Below are 20,946 nucleotides of genomic sequence, written 5' to 3'. Positions count from 1 at the left end.
TTATGTCTCGTAACCTATATGCAAGACTTGAAAAGCTTCGTTGCCCAGTAATGATCGGTAAACTCGGAAAAGGAAAAAAGTCAAAAATTTTGAAAACAATCGCAAATTTTAACAAAATGTTGCTAAAATTCAAGATAATAAAATCTTCAAAACCAACTCATTGTCTCAAGAAACTATCCATTATCCCTATCTCAAGCGTTAAATATTTTCACTGACTCATAAAGAACCACAAACTTGGAACATGATAATAATTTCCTGAAAATTTGAAAAAAATAAAATTTATCAAAAAACTGCTAAAGCTGGAGTCATTAAAACATTGTTACCCATTCCCTTAGTTCGAAAAACTATGCGCCAGCTTATTATCAAGCCTTGGAGAAGATCCCTAGGACCCTGGCGCCAGAAAAAATAACACAAACTTTAAAAAAATTGCAAATATTTTCTAAAAATTGCTGATATTAAAATTTCGAAAAACATCCCATTACATCTAGACGTTACGAAATGCCCTATAACAAAACCCCATAGTAGGTTGCTTGGCTCTTGAGGCTGGAGAAAACTAAGAAATGACAAAATTTTAAAAGGAAAATTGCAAAAAATTTCAAGTTTTATCAAAAAATTGCTTGAACTTGTGATGTTAAAATGTTGAAAACTATTCATGACCAATAAAATTTTTTTATTACTTTATTATCAAACCCTCAAGGAGGTTTTCTGGCCCCTGGGTGAGGACAAACTTGAATAATGACAATAAACTTCAAAAAAACTGAAAAAAAAGGCAAGTTTTATAAAGAAAAACTGCTAAAATTCGTGATGTTAAAGTGTTGAAAACCATCCCACCGCCGGTAAAAAATTTTCGCCAATCTATTATAAAACCTTAAATGAGGTTATGTGGCCCTTGAGGCTGGATAAACCTCAGAAATGACGAAAAATTTCAAAAAAACTTCAAAAAAAATTGCAAGTTGCATAAAAAACTGCTATAAATTGTGATAATAAAAGTTGAAAAATAATCCATGACCAAAAAAAATTTTCCAGTTGCTTATTATCAAACCCTATCGGAGATTTTCTGTTAGGCTGAGAAACCTGAATAAAGACAGTAAATGTCAAAAAATTCAAAAATAGCAAAATTTGTAAAATGCAAAAATTCGTGGTGTTGAAATCTTGAAAAGCATTCCATTACAATTGCAAAAATAAAAGTAACCTATTGTCAAACCCTAGAGGAAGTTCCTTGGCCCAAGAAGCACAAGAAATCTAAAAACTGACAAAAATTTTTAAAAAACTTAAAAAAATGCAAGTTTTGTAAAAAATAAAAAGGCTAAAATTTGTCATACTCAAAAATTGAAAACTAATCCATGGCAAAAAATTCTTCAGTAACTTATTATCAAATCCTTAAGGGCGTTTTCTGGCCCGTGCGTCTGGAAAGACGTGAATAATGAAAAATAAATGTCAAAAAAAATTGTACGTTTTTTCAAGAAAATGCTAAATTTCGTGATGTTAAAAAGTGGTAGAAACAATGCCACTACCACTAGAAGCTATGCAGTAACCTTCTATAAAACTCTAGAGGAGCTTCCTTGAAACCTAGGACCTAAAACTCAAAAAATGACAAAAACTTTCAAAAAACTTGAAAAAAATTGTGAAAACTAGTATAAAATTGCGGGTTTTTAGCGATCGGTTGTTCGTCAGTAGCCTACGGGGGGGGGGTGCTCCTCCCGGGGGGGGGGGGGCTGGTGGGAAGGGCGGGGTGGGGGGGGCAACAACGTGGTGGGGGGGTGGGGCAATAGTGGGGGATCAACAGTGGGGGTGTCTTCAACCTCTAAGAACCGCCCTTCACACCATAAGTTTAAGTCTCCAAAACAGTTTGAGCTGAAACAGAGCTGAAAGACTCTAAGAGCACTTAATGTCCGCTGGGCGCTACCTGTTTATCCCGTTTTTGAGGACGAAAAGTCAAAAGCGTCAGACGAAAAATCGGTTAAGCGAAAAATCGCATTAAAAAAGACCGACGGGACTAATATAAGTGCTACAAACATCGTTTGAGAGCAATTAAATACAGCAGGACAAGTCCTGAGGTATAATTCAAAAAATTTTCATTGACAAAACAAAAAACTAGACCTAGAACTAACTAAGAGGGAATTGGGAACATAACCGACTAACGTCGGGTGAATTGCTTTCAAACGACCGGCGAGCGGTTGGCTTCGTCAGTACCTAGCCGCTGTTTAGTGAGGTTAGCTTTAGCTTGATTGGAGGGGCCTGAGATTTGAGTAACAGACGATGACATCATGCCACATTACAGCCGCTGAAGTGCTGCATCAACAAGAGCTAAGGAGAGAGAGAGCGAGATTAAATATGAGCGAGAAAGAGAAGGAAAGAAACGCCAGCCAACACAGAGAGCTAGGAATTTTTTCTATGATGTTTTCTAGCTTTGTTAGTAGCTAAATCATATATAAAAAAGTTTTTGTCTCAGGATTTTTGTCAAGTAACCCATCTGCAAGACTTAAAAAGCTTTGTTGGCCAGTAGTGATCGTTAAACTCAGAGAAGGACAAACACAAAAATTTAAAAAAAAACATTTGCAAATTTTAACAAAATCTTGCTTAAATTCGTGATATTAATATCTTCAGAACACCATTCCATTGTCTCATGAGACTATCCAGTATCGCCATTTCAAGCCTCAAACAGTTTCACTGGCTCCTCAAGATCAATACACTTGGAAAATAAGTTTTCAAATTAAATTTTATCAAAAAATTGCGAAAACTCGAGTCATTAAAATAAAGATAACCATTCAATTAACTCTAGAAACCAAGTAACAGCTTACTATCAAACCTCGAAGGAGGTTTCTTGGCTCTTGAGGCTGGAAAAACCTTAACAAATTTCAAAAAACATGAAGATTGTCGAAAATTTTTCAACAAAAAAATGCTAAAACTCGTTAAATGTAATAATCTTCAAAAACTATCCATTGCATCTAAAACTATACAATAACTTATTATCAAACTCGAGATGAAGTTCTTTGGCTCTTGAGTCACGATCAACCTATAAAATGACAAAAAAAACTTGAAAAAAAATGCAAAAAAAATTTGTAATATTAAAAAGTTGAAAACTATTCTATGGCCAAAAAAAATTTTATAGTTACCTATCATCAACGCCTAGAGGAGGTTTCCTGGTTCCTGAAGCTGGAAAAACTTAGATAAAAACAACAAATTTGTAAAAATTTAAAAAAAGAATTCAAGTTTTATCAAACAATTGCTAAAATTTGTGATGTTAAAATGTTAAAAACCATTCCATTACCACTAAAAAATATGCAGCTAACCCTATTATCAAACCCTTAAGGAGGTTTTCTGAACCCTGAGGCTCAAAATGAAAAATCTTGAATAATGGCAATAAATGTTTTGAAAATAAACAACTTTTTTTTGAAAAAAATACAATTTTTGTCAAAAAAAAATGCAAAAATTTGTAATGTTAAAATCTTTAAGTCATAAGTCCATTATGCATAGAAACTATACAGTAACCTACTAGAGGGGCTCCTTGGCTCTTGAGGTTGGATAAACCAAAAAAACGACAAAAATTTTCAAAAAACTTAAAAAATTTGCTAGTTTTGTCAAAAAAAAAATGCAACAATTCGCGATGCTGAAACCACTCTATTACCACTAGAAACTATGCCCTAACCTATATTCAAACCATAGAGTGGGTTCCTTGAAATCTAGGGCTGATAAAACTCAAAAAATGACAAAAATTTTCAAAAAGCTTGAAAAAATTGTGAAAATTTGTATAAATTTGCGTGTTTTAGCGAGCGGGGCGTCAGTAGCTAGCCACGGGGGGAGGATGCACCGGGGTGCTGATGGGTATGGCAACAGTCGGGTGGGGGGTCAACAGCGCGGTTGGGGGGGGCAATAGTGGGGGGGGTCTTCAACCTCTAAGAACCGCTCTTCACACCATAATTATAAGTCTCCAAAACAGTTTGAGCTGAAACAGAGCTGAAAGACTCTAAGAGCACTTAATGTCCGCTGGGCGCTACCTGTTTGTCCCGTTTTTGAGGACGAAAAGTCAAAAGCGTCAGACGAAAAATCGGTCAAGCGAAAAATCGCATAAAAAAGACCGACAGGACTAATACAATTGCTACAAACTTCGTTTGAGAGCAATTAAACCATTTCTAAAAAAATCAGATCAAAAAATAAAAAGAACAAAAAATCAATGCAAAAACGCCACATGAAAACAAAAAACCTTTAGCGAGAAATTCAAGTTTGGTTCAAACAAAAAATTAGGTCTAGAATGAACTATGAATGAATTGGAAAAACAAACCATTTAGAAAAAATCCGATCCAAAATTTCGAAAAAACAGTAAAAAATCCGCAAGTAAGCGCCCGATACAATTCAAATTCTTTGAATTGTATAAAAGGAGAGGGCCTAAATAATAGCCGTTCGAAGAGGTTAGCGGCGGCTATTAAACAAATTAAATAGAATAATTTTGAATTAACAATTGTACCGAGAAGCTATCGAAAAGCACGATCAAAAAGAGAAGCAGAGAGAAAACGTCAAAAAAACATACCTGCAGATTGCCCCAAAATAGCTGCGCTTCCTACGCAAAAATGTCTCAAAACACTACTGAAAAAATGAGACGAAATGGCTTTTCTTAAATGATTTAGATTTATGTATTGCAAAACTCTTTCCTTATATTGGAGGACATAAACTTATTTGATTTTAAACTATTCCAGTAAAGTAAGCAATAGTCATTTTAAGAAATAATTTGAGGGCCATGAAACACGGGTTAATCATCAAACAACGTTAATCATGAAACACCAAAAAATTATTCTTACGATCGATAATGAAATCCACTCCAATAAGCGTGAAACCTGACGTCACGCAATTCATTCAAATATTGAATAAATGAATGACCGAAAGCTTATTTGAGTGACGTCACATGTAACAAACAAAGTCGACGACGAAAAAAACAGCCGATAATAGCTCCACTAGGTTATCACTATCTCAGCTAATTAAGATTTATTCAATTTTCCTGTACAAATTTTTCAAAAGTTACCACCAAATGATACCAATATATAAAAAGTTCAGCAAAACCAAGCGCGAAAAACCAATTTGACCGAAAAAGTCATCATTGAATTTTAAAAAAACTGCTTCAAAAATGCCGCATGCTAATGGCTATTTTTTGAGACATTTCTAAAAATTGTGGTATGAACAGAATATCGCCTTGCTTCTCTTCATTTTGTTCAGCAATTAACTCACAAATGCTCTGCACGTGACCTTTTCATCACCCTGTCTCAAGTATAAAAAATTGTCGATTGAAAAACACTTTTAAAACGCTCGATTAAAAAACTCCTCTTCCAGTCATACAAACATAGCTTGCAGATTGCAAGAAAATAGCCGCAATAGCATCGTAGACCTGCAGTCTCAAAAAGATATTAAAAGAAACAGACCAAAAATTTTTGTTTGACGTTTTTATGTTATATTTTGACTAAGAATCTGTTAAACTCATTGCTCCTTCCGATAGATGCCCTCAAAAACCCTTCGATTAGAGCGGTACGCACTCATTTGACCTTATCTCTTTCAATCAAAGTGAAGAAAAGTCAAATTCAGAGTGAGGAAGTCATTTTTGAGAGTGTGGTAAGTCACGTGTAACCAAAAATTTAATCACGCGAATGACCAAAAAAATCGCTCCACTAAGAGTAAAAAATGACGTCACGCACGCAATTCAGTTGAAATTGCATGACCGAATGAAAAAAAGCAGATTTGAATTGGTTGTGATGTCATATGGTCGAAACAAAAATCTTGACGACGAAAAAAAAAACATAGCAGGACAAGCCCTGACGTACAATTCAAAAAAATTTCATTGACTCAAGAAAAAACTAGACCTAGAAGATTATGAGTGAATTGGGAAAACCATTTGTAAAAAAAAATAAGATAAAAAAATTGAAAAAAAAAACAAAAAATCAGTGTCAAAACGCCGTATGTGAAAAAACAACTAGCGGGAAATTGAAATTAGTTTCAAACGAAAAAATAGGCCTAGAACAAAGTATGAATGGATTGGGAAAACAATTTAAAAAAACGATCCAAAATTTGAAAGAAAACAGAAAATTGAAATTGCCGGATGTGAACAAAAACCACTAGCGAGAAAGCGAGTTATTGTTCCAACACCGTTTTCGCACTCTACTTTAAATTTAGAGCGAAAAAATTTCACGCCGCAAAACCACTCGCTTTTTCGCTCCACTTCCTTTTTCGGCGCGGACCAAGTCAATACTCCTATTTGACTTCAAAAATCATGAAAAAGGGGGAACAGATCTTAAAAAAGACAGTGTCCCAGTACAATTCATGTTCTTTGAATAGTAAAAACCAAGAGAAGGCCGATTATAGCCCCAGCTATCTCTTCGCTATAAACAAATATAAACAAATGAAGGCAGGACTCACATATTCATTTACAAAATCGAATGGTTTCTCACTGAGTTAAACCAAAAGCTTAACGTTGCAGACAAAAAATTAGAATTACGCCGCACTAGAATGCCAATCAAATTTTTATTCTGTTTTTGAGACCAATCGACAAGACCACAAAAAAACAGAAACTTATGTACAAAATATTACAATTTATTTTTCGAAAGATTCAAGTCAAATTTTCGAAGATTAAGCAACTGATTATAATTCAAGCATCACTCTCTAGCAAGCAATAAAATCTGCCCATAATGATATTAAGTGATAAAACGGAAATAAGTACAACAACTACTAACAAAACTGAAAACTTCAAAATTTTTGAAAATCGAAAACGTATAAGTCCAAGGTAAAAACAAATGGAAACAAAACGATTACTTCGCGAAATTTAGACAGCCATGGCAATTGATTAGACTTGTCATCGAGTACACTAAGAGATGACAATAATTAGCGACAAAAACACACATACCTCAAAACAACACTGTTTTTTGAAAAGAATGAATGTCAAAGTAATAGAAAAAAATAGCGTTAAACCTAAGCATTTCAACCGATTGAAAAAAAATCATTTTAGCTATGAGACCTGTCCCTAATACGATTAAAAAATAAGACAACAAAAGTACAACAAATACTCTCAAAACCCAAAAGCAAATAGTAAATGTCAAAATAATAAAAACCAATAGCGCTGTGCTCATACACTTATTTATATTCATTTGCGTCTCGCTAGCAACCAATGCTAATGTCATTAAAGATTCTAGGTGATAAGATGACAGAATTAATAATAAAGAAGGGGCAAAAATCAACTTTTCAATTATATTTTGTGCAATCAAATAGTTTTCGAGTAAAAAAGCATTGGTTGCCCGTCGATGAGGTCAATCATCTGCAAACAGACGCCATCGGAACACATATCAAATTGATAGCACTCAGATGAAATGCCGAAAACAGCAGTCAGATTCCGTAAGTGAAAAAAAAATTCAAACATACCCGGCAGATTGCCGGAAAATAGCCGCCGTTGATTCCAATAAGCATGATTGGGATTGAAATAACAGAAGATATTCAAAAAAAAAGATTTTTGTCCAAAAACATTTTTTTAAGTCCGATTTATTTTGATGGCATTTCGTGGTTGAACATACTTCTGTTTTAGAGAGAGGCTACAGGGGCTACTATCAATACAAATAAGCATTAGAGATGGTAACTAAGACTTATAGGAACGACGTTCAATTAGCGGGCATCTAAAATTGGGCTTTATGGGTTTATCCCGTTTCTACTTCTGACTTCAATTTTTTATACTGACTCTGTTCATTTTGAATTGTTTTGCTGAGCAACTGATGTTCAAAATCACTTTTAGCAGAATGAGAGAAGAGAGAAACTAGCCTAGAGAAGTCAAAAAGATTTCACGCAAAATGTTGAAAAGGCGGCAAAATGAGGTAAAGCGAAACATTTTTTTATTCGACGAAGTAAAAAAAAATAGGAGCGCTATAATAGCCGGCTGAGAAGATGAGGGCGGCTATTAAAAACCTAAAATTTGTTCAAATACAAAATTGTCCCTCCACTTTTAGGGTATTTTGAAAGAATCGCACTTCAAGCCTACTCGCTTCTTTAAAAACTCCAGTGCATTTGAAATTGTCACCCTAACTTCGACTTTTCACTGAGGTGAAAAAGCCGACAAAAGTGTGAATATCTCAAAAAACATAGCCGGAAGACTACGGAATCGACTCAACTTGAACACTAGCTAATCACTAACAAACAAAACGTTTAAATTTCAGTATACCAATCACGTTTGAAACAGCGACTTGAGGGAACAAATTATCACGGAAACGCAAAATTTGAAATTTGTCTTCTAGGATGAAATTTTTCTCCATTTCAAAAGCATAAAATATTCTCTGATATGATTTAATTGTAGTAGCAAATAGAAATCAAGTAATGGGCCCCAAGACGGTGCAATTTCATGAATTGCAAAAAATGATTTCAATAAAAGAATCATTTGTGCTTCGCTGTTACTAATAATATTGAAAAATGATGAAAGTTACTAACGGTTGCTGATTTGGCCTGGAGTCGTTTGCAGAAGAGGATCCTCGAATTGTTCCCTCTTGCATCGGATCTTGTAGAGGAAGGGATGGTGCCACGAGGTGTTGAGGAGAATTTCGTTCAGTTGTTGAGTTTGTAGGTGTGGTGGTAGCGACTCTTTCGGTGCAAGTGGACTGGACCAGGTGTTTGAATTCCTCAGACAGCCACATTCCTCTGACTGTGTTCTCGTGAGAAGTCGCTCTGTACACCAAATAGCGCAGTCCCACCAACCAAATATCTGCTGCATCATTAGTAGTGGCAACTAAAACAATCAACAATAAATTCTATCTCTTTATTCAACACATCTATTTACGATTGTAATTGGCAAACAAAAACATACAAGGTCAATAGCCAAGTTCACCAAACTGCCAACCCTTCCGGACAAATTCTTACACGCCATCAACCGGACATTTAGCAAAAGTTGTCAACAGTTACGAAGCTATTACTCTCAAATAATTGCACGTCATTTTTAGACAATGAAACAGGCCAGAAGAAATAAGCATTTGTAAATGGTGAATGAACGAGGTTTCAGTTCTACAAATTGTGTCATATTCAAATTACTTCAACCAAATTTTGTTCTCTTGGTAAGTTTTAACAGAAGCCGAACAATGTGAAGTTTTATAATCCTAAGAACTGGTAATTTGGTTGGCGACTCAAAAATTAGCAGATTCAATTGGCTTTGAAACGAATAAGAGGACTAGTGTAACACTGTGCATATCACGGAAAGATCCGACATTCAACTCGAAGGATAGGTTGAAACAATCAGCCCCAAAGCTAGACAAAATATGACTGCCAATTCCTGTAGAAAGGGATCAAATTAGCAAAAAAAATCATATTATTTTGTACATAATTGATTTTTATCTTATATTTTTGATCATGAACATCGTGTTCGACACGTGCGCTTAAGTTGCTCTCTGGATTACAAAAGCAAGACCAAAACAAAGATAAATTTTATTGTACAGTCTTTAGCACCTTAATTTGATCCCCACCTTTTTTTTTAAAAAAAATTTGGCTGTTATCGTCTCACAAATGCTGGAAACTGGAAGTCTCGTGGAAACTCGTTTTTTAACACTGTGTACGTTAGCAAACCAACTATGTAGTCGAGTGGTTGTCCAGCAGCTTGTGTGGACCTCAAACCGGTGAGATCTAACAAAATCGATCCCCGCCCTTGTGTTCTCATCTGGTGGGATAAAAAATCAATCAGAGTACTGTCGACAGTCAGTAAAAAACCAAAGAAAAAACGTCTCCCAATTGCGCATTCAATTTCAATCAGACAACACAGTTCTGAAAACAAGGAAAGCAAGAAGATTTTGTCAGCTGGGACTGGCAATACTGCAGAGCCTAGTCAGGGAGGGAGCAGAGCAATGCATTTTACCTTTGCGATTGACTCAGCAAAATAGTAGTTTAAAAACTGATGACACCGTATCCCACTTTCAAGAGACCCTCCCCCCTCCTAAAAACATCCTTTTCTACCCCGACAAAAAAGGATGAACTGTACCAGATATCTGTTAATGATCATCTTGAAAAAACTAAAATTAGGTAGGACCAGTCGGGACCCAAATTCGATGAGATGGTGTGCTCCAAAGCAATATGGGCATACTCGTATTTTTGAACTTTACTCTTAAATTCAAAAAGATACCACTAACAAGATTTCGAATTAGCGCCCCCGATAGACGAGATTGTGCAGTCCGCGAGCTCAGCAAAATCTAGGTGCAACAGATCTAAATCTAAGTGAACTCCCAGATCTCGAAACCATCAGCAGTGAGCTCATTCCATGTCAAAAGTTAATTCTTTTAATGTTTCGGGTGAGAAGCTTGGCACTACTAACATCCGTTATCGATGCTTGCATATCACACGCACAATCGTTGGAAAACTGGAAAAAAAACTTTGCGATTATCAAATGTGGTTCACAAGTATATAATCTGGGGATAAGAAGCACACGCAGCAACAATAAAATCAGTTGTAGAGCAGGCTTACGCGATAGAAATCAAGTGCTTAACCTTCACTGTTGTATGAGGCGGCGTCAACTAAACAGTCAAGGAAATCTAACAAGCCGCACGAAATCTCTGCTTGCAAGGGCAGTTTGGGAGGGCAGTGAAGGTTTTGCCTTCGGACGGCCTCCCACCTGACAACGCTGCAACGTTGAAAGAAATTAAAAAGCTGCACTCTAGGGAAAAACAATCTGATCACCAAATTGATCAAGTTGCTGACACGCATGTGTATCAATGAAGAGGCATCAGTATTCTCCTAAATCGGATCATTCTCCAAATTTACTGCAGTTGGGGCGTCGATTATGTATCCCGAGTATCTGGTGCATGCACTAAAGTTGGCTGCCCCTGATAAATCAAAGCCAGCAATCACTAGTTTAACAAAATTCATTAACTTAGCCAGTAGGGGTCAGCTTGTCAAATTCATTGTTCCTATTCCAAGTAGCGCAACACTATCTGTACCGAAAAAATTGAAAGGTGGCGTCCATCGCTGTTGGGGAAGTCATTCGACGTCTTTTTACTAAACACATAGCTCGTGAAGCAAAATCAGAAGCTGTTGAACTATAAAGCACAAAACAATTGGGAGTAGCAGTCGAAACTGCAGCTGGGAGCATACAAGAAGGGGACCCTTTGTGGCTGCATCTTTAAGAAAGAGTCAACAAAACAGAAAAATGACAGCCATGCTTACCTAGACGATCCACAGTGCGAACTTGAAACTCTTCCAAGCTGCCTTGGTGCCCCAGAAATAGTATATTCCCTGCAATTAAACACTCCGTCCAAAGAACCCGTTATTTTGCAGGATTTTGACAATCTTCGGGGAACAACTTTTGAGTATATGTTATGCACCGTTAAAAGTGTCAACGCTTGGAAGCAGACTTGTCTAACAAATTGATAGTAGCCCCTGTAGCCTCTCTCTAAGAAACAGAAGTACGTTATGTTTAACTACGAAATGCCATCAAAATAAATCGGACTTAAAAAATGTTTTTGTACAAAAATCGTTTTTTCAATATCTTCTATTCTTTCAATCCCAATCATTCTTATTGGAATCAACGGCGGCTATTTTCCGGCAATCTGCCGGGTATGTTTTTTCTTTTTCTGTTTCAATCACAATGTGCGTTAAGTGGGTCAACGACGGCTATTTTCCGGCAATTTGCAAGCTATGTTTCAAATTCGTTTTTTTTTAATTGTTTCTTTTTTGGTTGTTTATTAGAATAAGCTTCTGTGAACCTTGTACGATTTTAATTGTTTGTTCTTGTTAAATCGGTTGTTTTGTTTTGTTAAAGGGTAGCGATTGGTTGAAAACTTGTTTCATAACTGCTATTTTCACCTTATTTTTGAATTGTAAAAAGAGATCAATGTTTTGGATCTTTCAATTTGGTGTTTAGCGTTATATTGTTGAGTTTGATGGCTCTATTATATTCGTGAACTGCCAAGATTAAGTAATGACACAGTTACTTGTTCTTAACTCATTTGTATGATCAAGGTTTTGAACTTATTTGCAGTGTCAGCAATGCCTTTGTTCTATTTTGTGGCACATTTCTATTTCCTGTAAACGTTTATGGTATCTGATTTTCGTATGGTTTCTCATCGTATGGTTTTTGATTGTTCCAATGATGTCAAGGCTGAAGATTCTTTAAGATAAAACTATGTACTTTTTTTTAAAGTTCGCTATGTTGAGGCCGGTGGCGTAGTGGTTGTTAAGCAGAAGAAAGTTTTCCTAGGATTCAGTTGTGTTTACTTTTTGCTCGATTCGACTTATGGATTGTAAAATTTCTTAAAATTTTGTTTTTTCCCTTACTGCTGATTTCGAGAGAGCAGGAATTTGAGGTGCAAGAACGTTCTAAGCGATCGACGTTTTTGTTTACGTGCACTTTTTGTGCACCTGAAAATCTTCACATTGTTTTTGTTCACATTGTGCACATAGAACTCTTCGAATAGGTCTTGGTGGAACTCTTCGAAGAGGTCCCCAACCCCAAATACGGTATATTCCCTGCAAAGTAACACTCCATCCGACGAATCCTCTGTTACCTTGCAGGTTTTTGACAATCTTCAGAGAACAAAATTTGAGAATGTTAGGCACGGTTTTAAGTGACAACGCTTGGAAGCAGGCTTGTCTACCAAAAAGCAAAACTGGCGTTGGAATTGTACAAACAGCTTACCAATTGAAAGCTGCGTATGTTGGGTAATTTTGGCAGTCAGACGGTTTAGAACAAATAAAACAGACAACCTGTATGTTGTGAATGCAGTGTATGTTGACGATTGCGTCGAGATGTGAATGAAGAATTAGGCGTTTGTTTGCGTATCTGTCTTTTAGCAATTTGAATCCAACTGCATAGTTGCCACTGGAAAGAGGTAGTTAATGACTTGTGCAGCTTCCCCGTGAAGGCAGGCGTTTAGGTAGCTTAGCATCTGAACGTCTGACTGTGTGGTTGGTGTCCACGCCTGCTATGAAGCAATCATGAAATGGGGTCCAGTCTTTGTACTTCCCCCCAAACTTAGGAAGATCGAATTTGGGAATTTTTATTCCGCTTGTAGCCTGTCTCGAATAATGGGGTTCATTGACTGGTGAGGCAGTTCTGTCAGGCTGGTTGAAGGGGGCCACAAGTCTTTGTAGCGCCTTCACTTGAGACTGACTCGAAAGAACATTTCATCAGAGTCGTCAATTTCTTTTGCCATTGCCTCGTCACTGTCCTCTGTCTTTTCAATGATTTGCTCAATTAGATCCTTGATGAGATTGCGTCGACTTTCTGATGTTTCAAGAAGGATGTTGGCTGTGTCAAGATCGACATCACTGAAAGTCCCCGCTTGAACTTTGGTCAGCAGCTCTTGAATCTTTGGAGCGTTCTTTGTTACGACTCCCATGTTTGCAGCTTTAGAGCGCTTCAGTTGTTCAAGGGTTTTTGACACTTGCACTTCTGTTTCCATTCATGATTTTTTCCCGTGGTTGCGTTGCACCAAAATGTCGTGATTAACTATTTGTTTAAAATGCTTGATTACTGAATTTAAATTAGACTGAAAATCACTTTGTTTCTTGAGAGAGTAAATTTACGTCGAAGAAGTCAAAAATGATTCTACAAACGTCACGTGTCTTTAGATTGTGCGACATCAAATTACTTTGTATTCAAATCGATTATTTCACATTATGTAGGCTTCAACACTATCCCAGTGTCCACCGACAACCATTTTAGAGGAGGATTCTAATTGGCCACCTAACCCAGTCGAGGATTCTAATTGGCCTCCTGCACACTTATTGTTCTCTTTCTGGGTGGAAACAATTTGTATAACGGAACTGACGATTCGGAAGCTGACATAGAAGACATTGCAAACGATCTTGTTGAGTTAGCAAATAAATTTACAACTGTTGCGAAAAAAATATTTGTCATCGGAATACCCCCGCGTGATAAAAATTTTCCCAGAACTCAATCTTTAAACGATTTACTCAAACAAAGACGGACGTCAGCTGCAAATTTCGTAGCTCCAAATCAGAGACGAAGTGCATTTGACCGAAAACGGAATCAACAATAAAAAACATTTCCTCAAAGGTACCATCCTTTACAAATTGTACAACCCGGAGTTACGACGAAAAGGTATAGGCCGAACGATTGAGTGCCACAGTTCCGGATTTTGCTTTTGTGGTTCCTTCAGTGGATAGTCAAAGAGTTTGTTTTCCCTTTTCTTTCTCTGCTCGCAGTGACCTTCAGGTTACATAGACAACGAAAGAAACCTTTTTGTGTTTTTTTGCTCGCAGTGGCCTTCTCGCAATGATACTTTGCTCGCATGGACCTTCAGGTTACACAAAGACAAAGACTAAATTTTCGAGGCATTATTTGAAAGCAAAATCATTTCAATAATGACAAAACCCAATGAAAATACGCCAGTCCGTAAAAGTAGTTAAAGCAAAACAAACGAACAAAAGACATCAAACAGTTGTGCAACTTGCTCTAGCAAAACCAACAAACACAAATTTTGTTGCGTTCACTGTCAAAAAACTTTGTGCCTAAAACCAGAGTGTACTGGTTTCGATAAAAGTTGTATCGACGTCCCAATCAAATACGAAAGAACTTACTCCACATTTGTAATGAATGCTCCGGGAAAAAAGGCCACACGACTTTAAAAATGGAATCAACTGATAATACAGCTCAGAATGACCAACTTAAAGAACTCCACGAAAAAATCTCAAACTTTGCGTACAGTAGAGAGCAAACTAACATATCTCTGGATAACATGCAAGAGATATGTTAGTAAGAAGATCAAAAGTCTCAAAAACTCAAATGAATCTTACGCAAGTGTTTTTGGAGCAAACAACGTCGGTAAAGTACTGTACAAACCGCAGACTTTCAAAAAAACTCTCGGAATTAGAATTAGGGGAATTAATGAGTCAAAATCCAAGGAGGCTGCTGACAGACTAGAAGACCTCTGCCATGTCACGCAAATATTAGAGCACCTAAACATCGAGGACAGAAAAATCACCAAACTTGTGAGACTTGGGAAATACAAATCTGAAAACAAAAGAGAAAGAGTAATCCTTGTTCATACAGCAAGCAAACTTAGTAGAGATCTCATCCTGAAATCAGTCAGCCGCTTGAAAAACTAAGTACAACGATAGATCAATTTATATCAGTCCTGATTTGTCACCCGAGGACGCAAAAAAAAAAGAAAACAGCTTTAATGAAAAAGCGAGAACTGGTCACTAGAGGACTCAAAATTGCCACGTATAGATTCAAAATTGCCACGTATTCGGCATCTTGAACTCGAGAGGAAAGAAGGCGACAATTGGGTTATCATTCCAAACGTCAATGAAGAAAGTCAAACGAGTAAAGAATGACTACATAGAAGCGCTAAAGTACTCACCGTCAATGCTCGAAGCCTGCTAGATCTAAACAGACGAACAAGTTTCGCTAATAGTCTTTCAACTTGCGACTATGACATTGTGTGCATAACAGAAACAGGGTTAACTGCTGAGGTCACCAACGAAGCACTATTTCTACCCTTCTATTTTATATATCAAAAAGATAAGAAAATCACTGACTTCAAAAGTAAATATGGGGGAGTTCCAATTGCTGTAAAATCATCCCTTAAACACGAAAATGTGGATATTCCTTTAATCCAGAATGACTTTATTGTTAAGATAAATCTTTCAATGTCTTCTCTTATAATTTGTTACATATACAATGCGCCCGAGCAAAGCAACTACCGGTGGGCAGTAAATGTTCTCCTAAACCTTCTTAAAAGTTAAAAAACTCTATTGTATCTAGTGTGGACATCATTATAATAATACTGACTGGAAAGAGTTTAATTACAACCTTACAATTGATGCCTTCATTCCTTTTTTTCTACAGTAATGTCGATTTTCTTCTACAACAATTCTACGCATGGCTACGCAACAAAATAAAAAGAAAATATAAAGCTTGTCACTAAACATCGGACAAGTTTACAACCATGGATCTCAAATGGAACATCCCATATGATTAATAAGTTAAACACTAAAAAGGAGTTGAAAAATCCAATCTCAGTTTCAAACTGAAGATTAAAAAATTAGAAGTAGAAGTTCGTAAAGCGATTGATAATGATCTCTCAGTTTATGAAGCCGAAATTTTTGAAAGCCGACAATTCAGCAAAATACAAAAATATCTTTCATCAATTCGGAAAAATCCACAAGTACCTCCTATAATGTTTTGGAAGGTTATGGAGTTAACCACAGATGAACAAAAAGCTAAGAGCTTCAATTTCTTCTTTGCGAAAATCTTTAATCAAAAAACAGAAATAACAAAAACATGCTCGAAACAAAATCTTAATTTCCCTAAGGTGATTCCACAAAAGTCGAAAACTTTCTCAAAGATGTCAATATCCACAAGTCTACTGGACCAGACGGAATTGGAAAATTACTGCTGAGAAATTGTAGTAGTTCAATCACAAAGTCAGTCGTATTCTTGTACCAAACAATAATGAATAAGGGAACCTATCCTACATATTGGAACGAAAGCCAAATAAGTCCCATTTTTAAAGACGGGAATAAATCAGATGTAACTTGCTACCGAGCCATAAGTCTATTAAACTGCATGTCCAAGGTAGTCGAGATGATTTTTGCTGAAATATACGAACTAGTAAGACACAAACTCTGTGAAAATCAATTTGGCTTCAGGAAAAATCGATCGGCAACTTTGCAGTTACTATTATTTCTCGACACAGTGTACAAAAAGTTGGATAATGAAGCGATCACTTTATATATATATATTCTTAATAAAAAAAAGAACACTATTAACCATAACAGTCATAACAAGTAACAGAGGGTTTAACAATTGTTATAATACTGCATGGAGTGTGGTTATTTATTTTAGTACATAAGTGTAATTAAATTAAATTTAATTAATTCTTAGCTCGACCAGTTAGTGTTGATTCTTGAGTCATGGTTTAGTAAAGTTTTTTAAATCTGATAGATTTCCAACTAACAGACCCATAAGTTGTATATTGTTTATTATCAAAAAAAGATTTAATATAAAACTTTTTCAATTCTTTTGGGAAAGTTTTTTTTCCAAACCCCTTAATTCTTTAGGAAGTGAATTCCAATCCTTTGATGCAGTTTTTATAATTGAACGTTCTAATTTTTGAGTGTGACATATAGAGTCAAAAAATATGTCACAGCTTCTAAGGTTTTGTCGGATGCACCGAGTGAGCAAGGTTGTGACATCTAAAGGATTAAACGCGGGTAAAAGACAGTTTCTCAGTTTCCACATATAAGTGGTTCTTTTCAATTTGATTAAATATTCAACAGAGAGAATAGAGTGCTTTATCTTGAGATCTTTTGTTGAGTCCATTCTATTTCTTGAGTAACAAGCACGAATGGCCCAATTTAGTTGCTTTTCAAGCGATATAAGCAAATTTTTGTCTATTGATTGAATTAACAGTAATGAATAGTGTAGATGACTGATAACAAATGCGTTCAGAACCGGTTTCATTAGAAACGTTGGTATCCGATTACGGAGTGTATAAATTGTTTTAATTCCACCCGCCATTTTCTTTAAAAGATGCTTGACTTCGTCTTGGAAACTGAGATTTTTGTCAACATGTACCCCAAGATACTTGACGCTTTTGGACTCATTCAGATTCGCTGAAATTTCTGTTGCGGCTGAATAGTATGAATTCAGTTTTTGATGGATTCAATTGTAGTTTTAGACTGGTGAAATACCGCAAAATTACATTTTTTCTATAATTGTTTTGCACTCTCGTTGTATAGGAGCGGAAGCAAGGAGCAATGTATCATCTGCATACTGTACCACCTCGCAGTTTTTATCAATTTGATCTCGCAGATCGTTAATATAAAAATTAAACAATAGAGGACCAAGAACTGTCCCCTGAGGCACACCACATTCCAGAGTGATCTCATCTGAATTTTGCGTTATTAATCAGAACTCTTTTTTGTTTTCTCTCCGAGATGAAACTTTCTATTAGTTTTATGGTTTTAGAGTCAACACCTAATCTTCCTAGCTTTTTAAAAAGGATAACATGGTTTATTGAGTCAAATGCTTTTGAAAGGTCTAGAAAGGCAGCAGCTACAATTTTGTTTTGATCTGTTTTATGTCTTATAAATTCAGTAGTGTAAACGAGAGCTTCAATTGTAGAATGTTTCTTCCTAAATCCGTATTGAGAGCGACTTAGTAGTTTGTTTTTTGTAAGTACTCTGTCAGTTGCTCTTTGATTAAGATTTCAATAACTTTTGAAATGCAGGGTATTATTGATATAGGTCTGTAATTGTCTGGTTCCTCGGGGTCGTTCTTTTTAAAAATTGGTGTTACATCAGCGGTTTTTAGAATCTCAGGGAAGGTAGAGTTGTTTATGCATTCATTTAAAATGAAACATAGATGTTTATTGACTACAGAAACTGCATCTTTTAAGGCCCACGGGGGTAGCGCTGATGGTCCGTGGTTTGTTTCTATTGAGCTTCTTAATGCAGTGTAAGCATTCAAATTCTGTAATACATCTAAACGAAAAAGTTTTGGCTGATCTACCCGCAAAGTCTTCGATATTTTCGCAAGTTTCATCTTGTAATATGAACTTTCCTAGCTGTGAAAACCTGTAAATAAGAAGGTTTGCAATTTTTTTGGGCTCGCTGACATAATCATTAAAGACATTTTTTAAACTGTAGATATGGCTTCTTGTTCTAGTTGAGTTTCATATTTCATTCATAAGGTTCCAACGTTTTCTGCTATTATAAGATGACATAACTAATGACTGATAGAATTTATTGAAATCGCTGTTAGATGAGCAGAACAATTTCTGTTTCAATTCGGAGAAGGTTTTGAACTAGAGTCACACTCTTTTTGTAATTCGTTGTTTTTCTCTTTCAACCAAGTTTGTGAACGAGCAAAGCATGATTTGTCGTTTCTGATGAACACATTTTTTAGTGGCGCGTGTTTTTGCAGTACTCTAGTGAAAATTTTGGTGAAAGATTTAAGCATTTCATTTGCATTATTTTGTTGGTATATGACTGACCAGTTTGCTTTTTTCAAATCATCAAGGAATTTTTCTTTGTTATATGTATTTCGGTCATAGATTTTTTTCTTCTCTACCAGTTTCAATGGGTTTGTTTCTTCTTTACAAAGGGATTTGTTTCTTCTTCTTTTTTCACAGTATAGTACACAGGGAAAAAGATAGAATTGGAGTGTCGCACACAATGGTTTTTTTGACGTAAATACCGGAAATAAAGTAATCGATTAACGTTGCAGTCTTGTCCGCCTTGCAAATACGAGTTGCCTCAGTTTTCTTTTGTATTTCTAGATGGTATGGTAATAAAATCGAGTCTAACTTCTCCTTTTCCCTTGAGTTCAGATAATAATTGTTGTAATCACCCATGAGTATTATATTATGACCTTTGACTATTGCATTATCAATGTTTGTAGCCAATTGTTCCAGAAAGACGTCCGTTTTGTTTTTGTTGGGAGAATAAGTGACATTAAGTAAGATTTGATTTGAGTTTTCCGGTTGTTTACTTTTATTTCTGCCCATATACTTTCAAAGTCAACTGAGAACTTATTTAGATCCTTTCTCAATTTTGGGGAAAAGATTTTTGGTATAAGCAGCATTACACCTCCGCCCTTTTTTGAAATGCCCTCTTTCGCTCGGTCAAATCTAAAACACACATACTGGTCTTTCTTAGGGTTATAAAAGTCATCATGATCGTTGCTAATGAGCCATGTCTCTGTAAAACAAAAAATAGTGTTCGCGTTCATTTAATGCCTGTCTTTTATTTACAATGCTTCGACAGTTAACCTGGAAAATTTAATTTTAAGGTTTTTTTGTAAATAAGTTAAACACTAAAAAGCGATTTGAAAAATCCAATCTCAGTTTCAAACTGAAGATTAAAAAATTAGAAGTAGAGGATCGTAAAGCGATTGATAATGATCCGAAATTTTTGAAAGCCGACAATTCAGCAAAATACAAAAATATCTTTCATCAATTCGCAAAAATCCACAGGTACCTCCTATAATGTTTTGGAAGGGTATGGAGCTAACCACAGATGAACAAAAAGCTAAGAGCTTCAACTTCTTCTTTGCGAAAGTCTTTAATCAAAAAACAGAAATACCAAAAACATGCTCGAAACAAAATCTTAATTTCATTAAGTTGATTCCACAAAAGTCGAAAACCATCTCAAAGATCTCAATATCCACAAGTCTACTGGACCAGACGGAATTGGAAAATTACTGCTGAGAAATTGTAGTAGTTCAATGGCAAAGTCAGTCGTATTCTTGTACCAAACAATAATGAATAAGGGAACCTATCCTACATATTGGAACGTAAGCCAAATAAGTCCCATTATTAAAGGCGGTAATAAATCAGATGTAACTTGCTATCGAGCCATAAGTCTATTAAACTGCATGTCCAAGGTACTCGAGATGATTTTTGCAGAAATATACGAACTAGTAAGACACAAACTCTGTTAAAATCAATTTGGCTTCAGAAAAAATTGATCGGCAACATTGCAGTTACTATTATTTCTCGACACAGTGTACAAAAAGTTTGATAATGAAGCGATGAAAGACCTAAGTTTCTTATATCTTGACTTTGCAAAAGCTTTTGACACTGTACCACATAATGTTCTGATAAAAAAGCTTGGCGTTGGAGGGAAGTTAATTCAATTGATATCGTCGTATCAAACTAATCGCAAACAATATGGAAAACCAACGATGAGGTATCTGATTTGATAGAAGTCCCAACAGAGTTCTATATTAGGACATCTTTTCTTCATTATTTTCATCAACGACTTACCTGAACACCTTACTGAAGTAATTTGCTATGGCCTTGCTGACGATATGAAACTGATAAGTGAGAAGCAATGCAATACTGAAACCGCAGTTTCTAGTTTGTCAACTTGGTGCAAAGAAAATCAAATGAGACTAAATTATAACAAAACTCACCTCCTGAACATCAATGGAAATATAACGGCGTCTATTGACAACCATCAGCTATATCAAGTAAAAAATCA

General features: G+C 35.9%; 2 protein-coding genes across 3 annotated transcripts in view; one reads left to right on the top strand and one right to left on the bottom strand.

Annotated features, from left to right (window-relative positions):
- LOC142351238 (116 kDa U5 small nuclear ribonucleoprotein component-like) overlaps positions 1-20,946 on the top strand; it is a 664,445-nt gene that overhangs the window by 243,343 nt on the left and 400,156 nt on the right. The gene's annotated exons all lie outside the window — the stretch shown is intronic.
- Positions 1-20,946, bottom strand: part of LOC142351237 (uncharacterized) — a 427,767-nt gene that overhangs the window by 401,398 nt on the left and 5,423 nt on the right. For both annotated transcript variants that reach the window (XM_075403377.1, XM_075403378.1), the window contains exon 2: positions 8,446-8,740. In XM_075403377.1, the coding sequence (XP_075259492.1) occupies positions 8,446-8,740 (295 nt within the window). The remainder of the gene's footprint in view (positions 1-8,445; positions 8,741-20,946) is intronic.

The sequence above is a fragment of the Convolutriloba macropyga genome, chromosome 12 (assembly GCF_964194025.1).
Source record: "Convolutriloba macropyga chromosome 12, txConMacr16.3, whole genome shotgun sequence".
NCBI lineage: Eukaryota > Metazoa > Xenacoelomorpha > Acoela > Convolutidae > Convolutriloba > Convolutriloba macropyga.
Note: the sequence above shows the minus strand (reverse complement) of the source record. Positions and strands in the feature narration are given on the sequence as shown.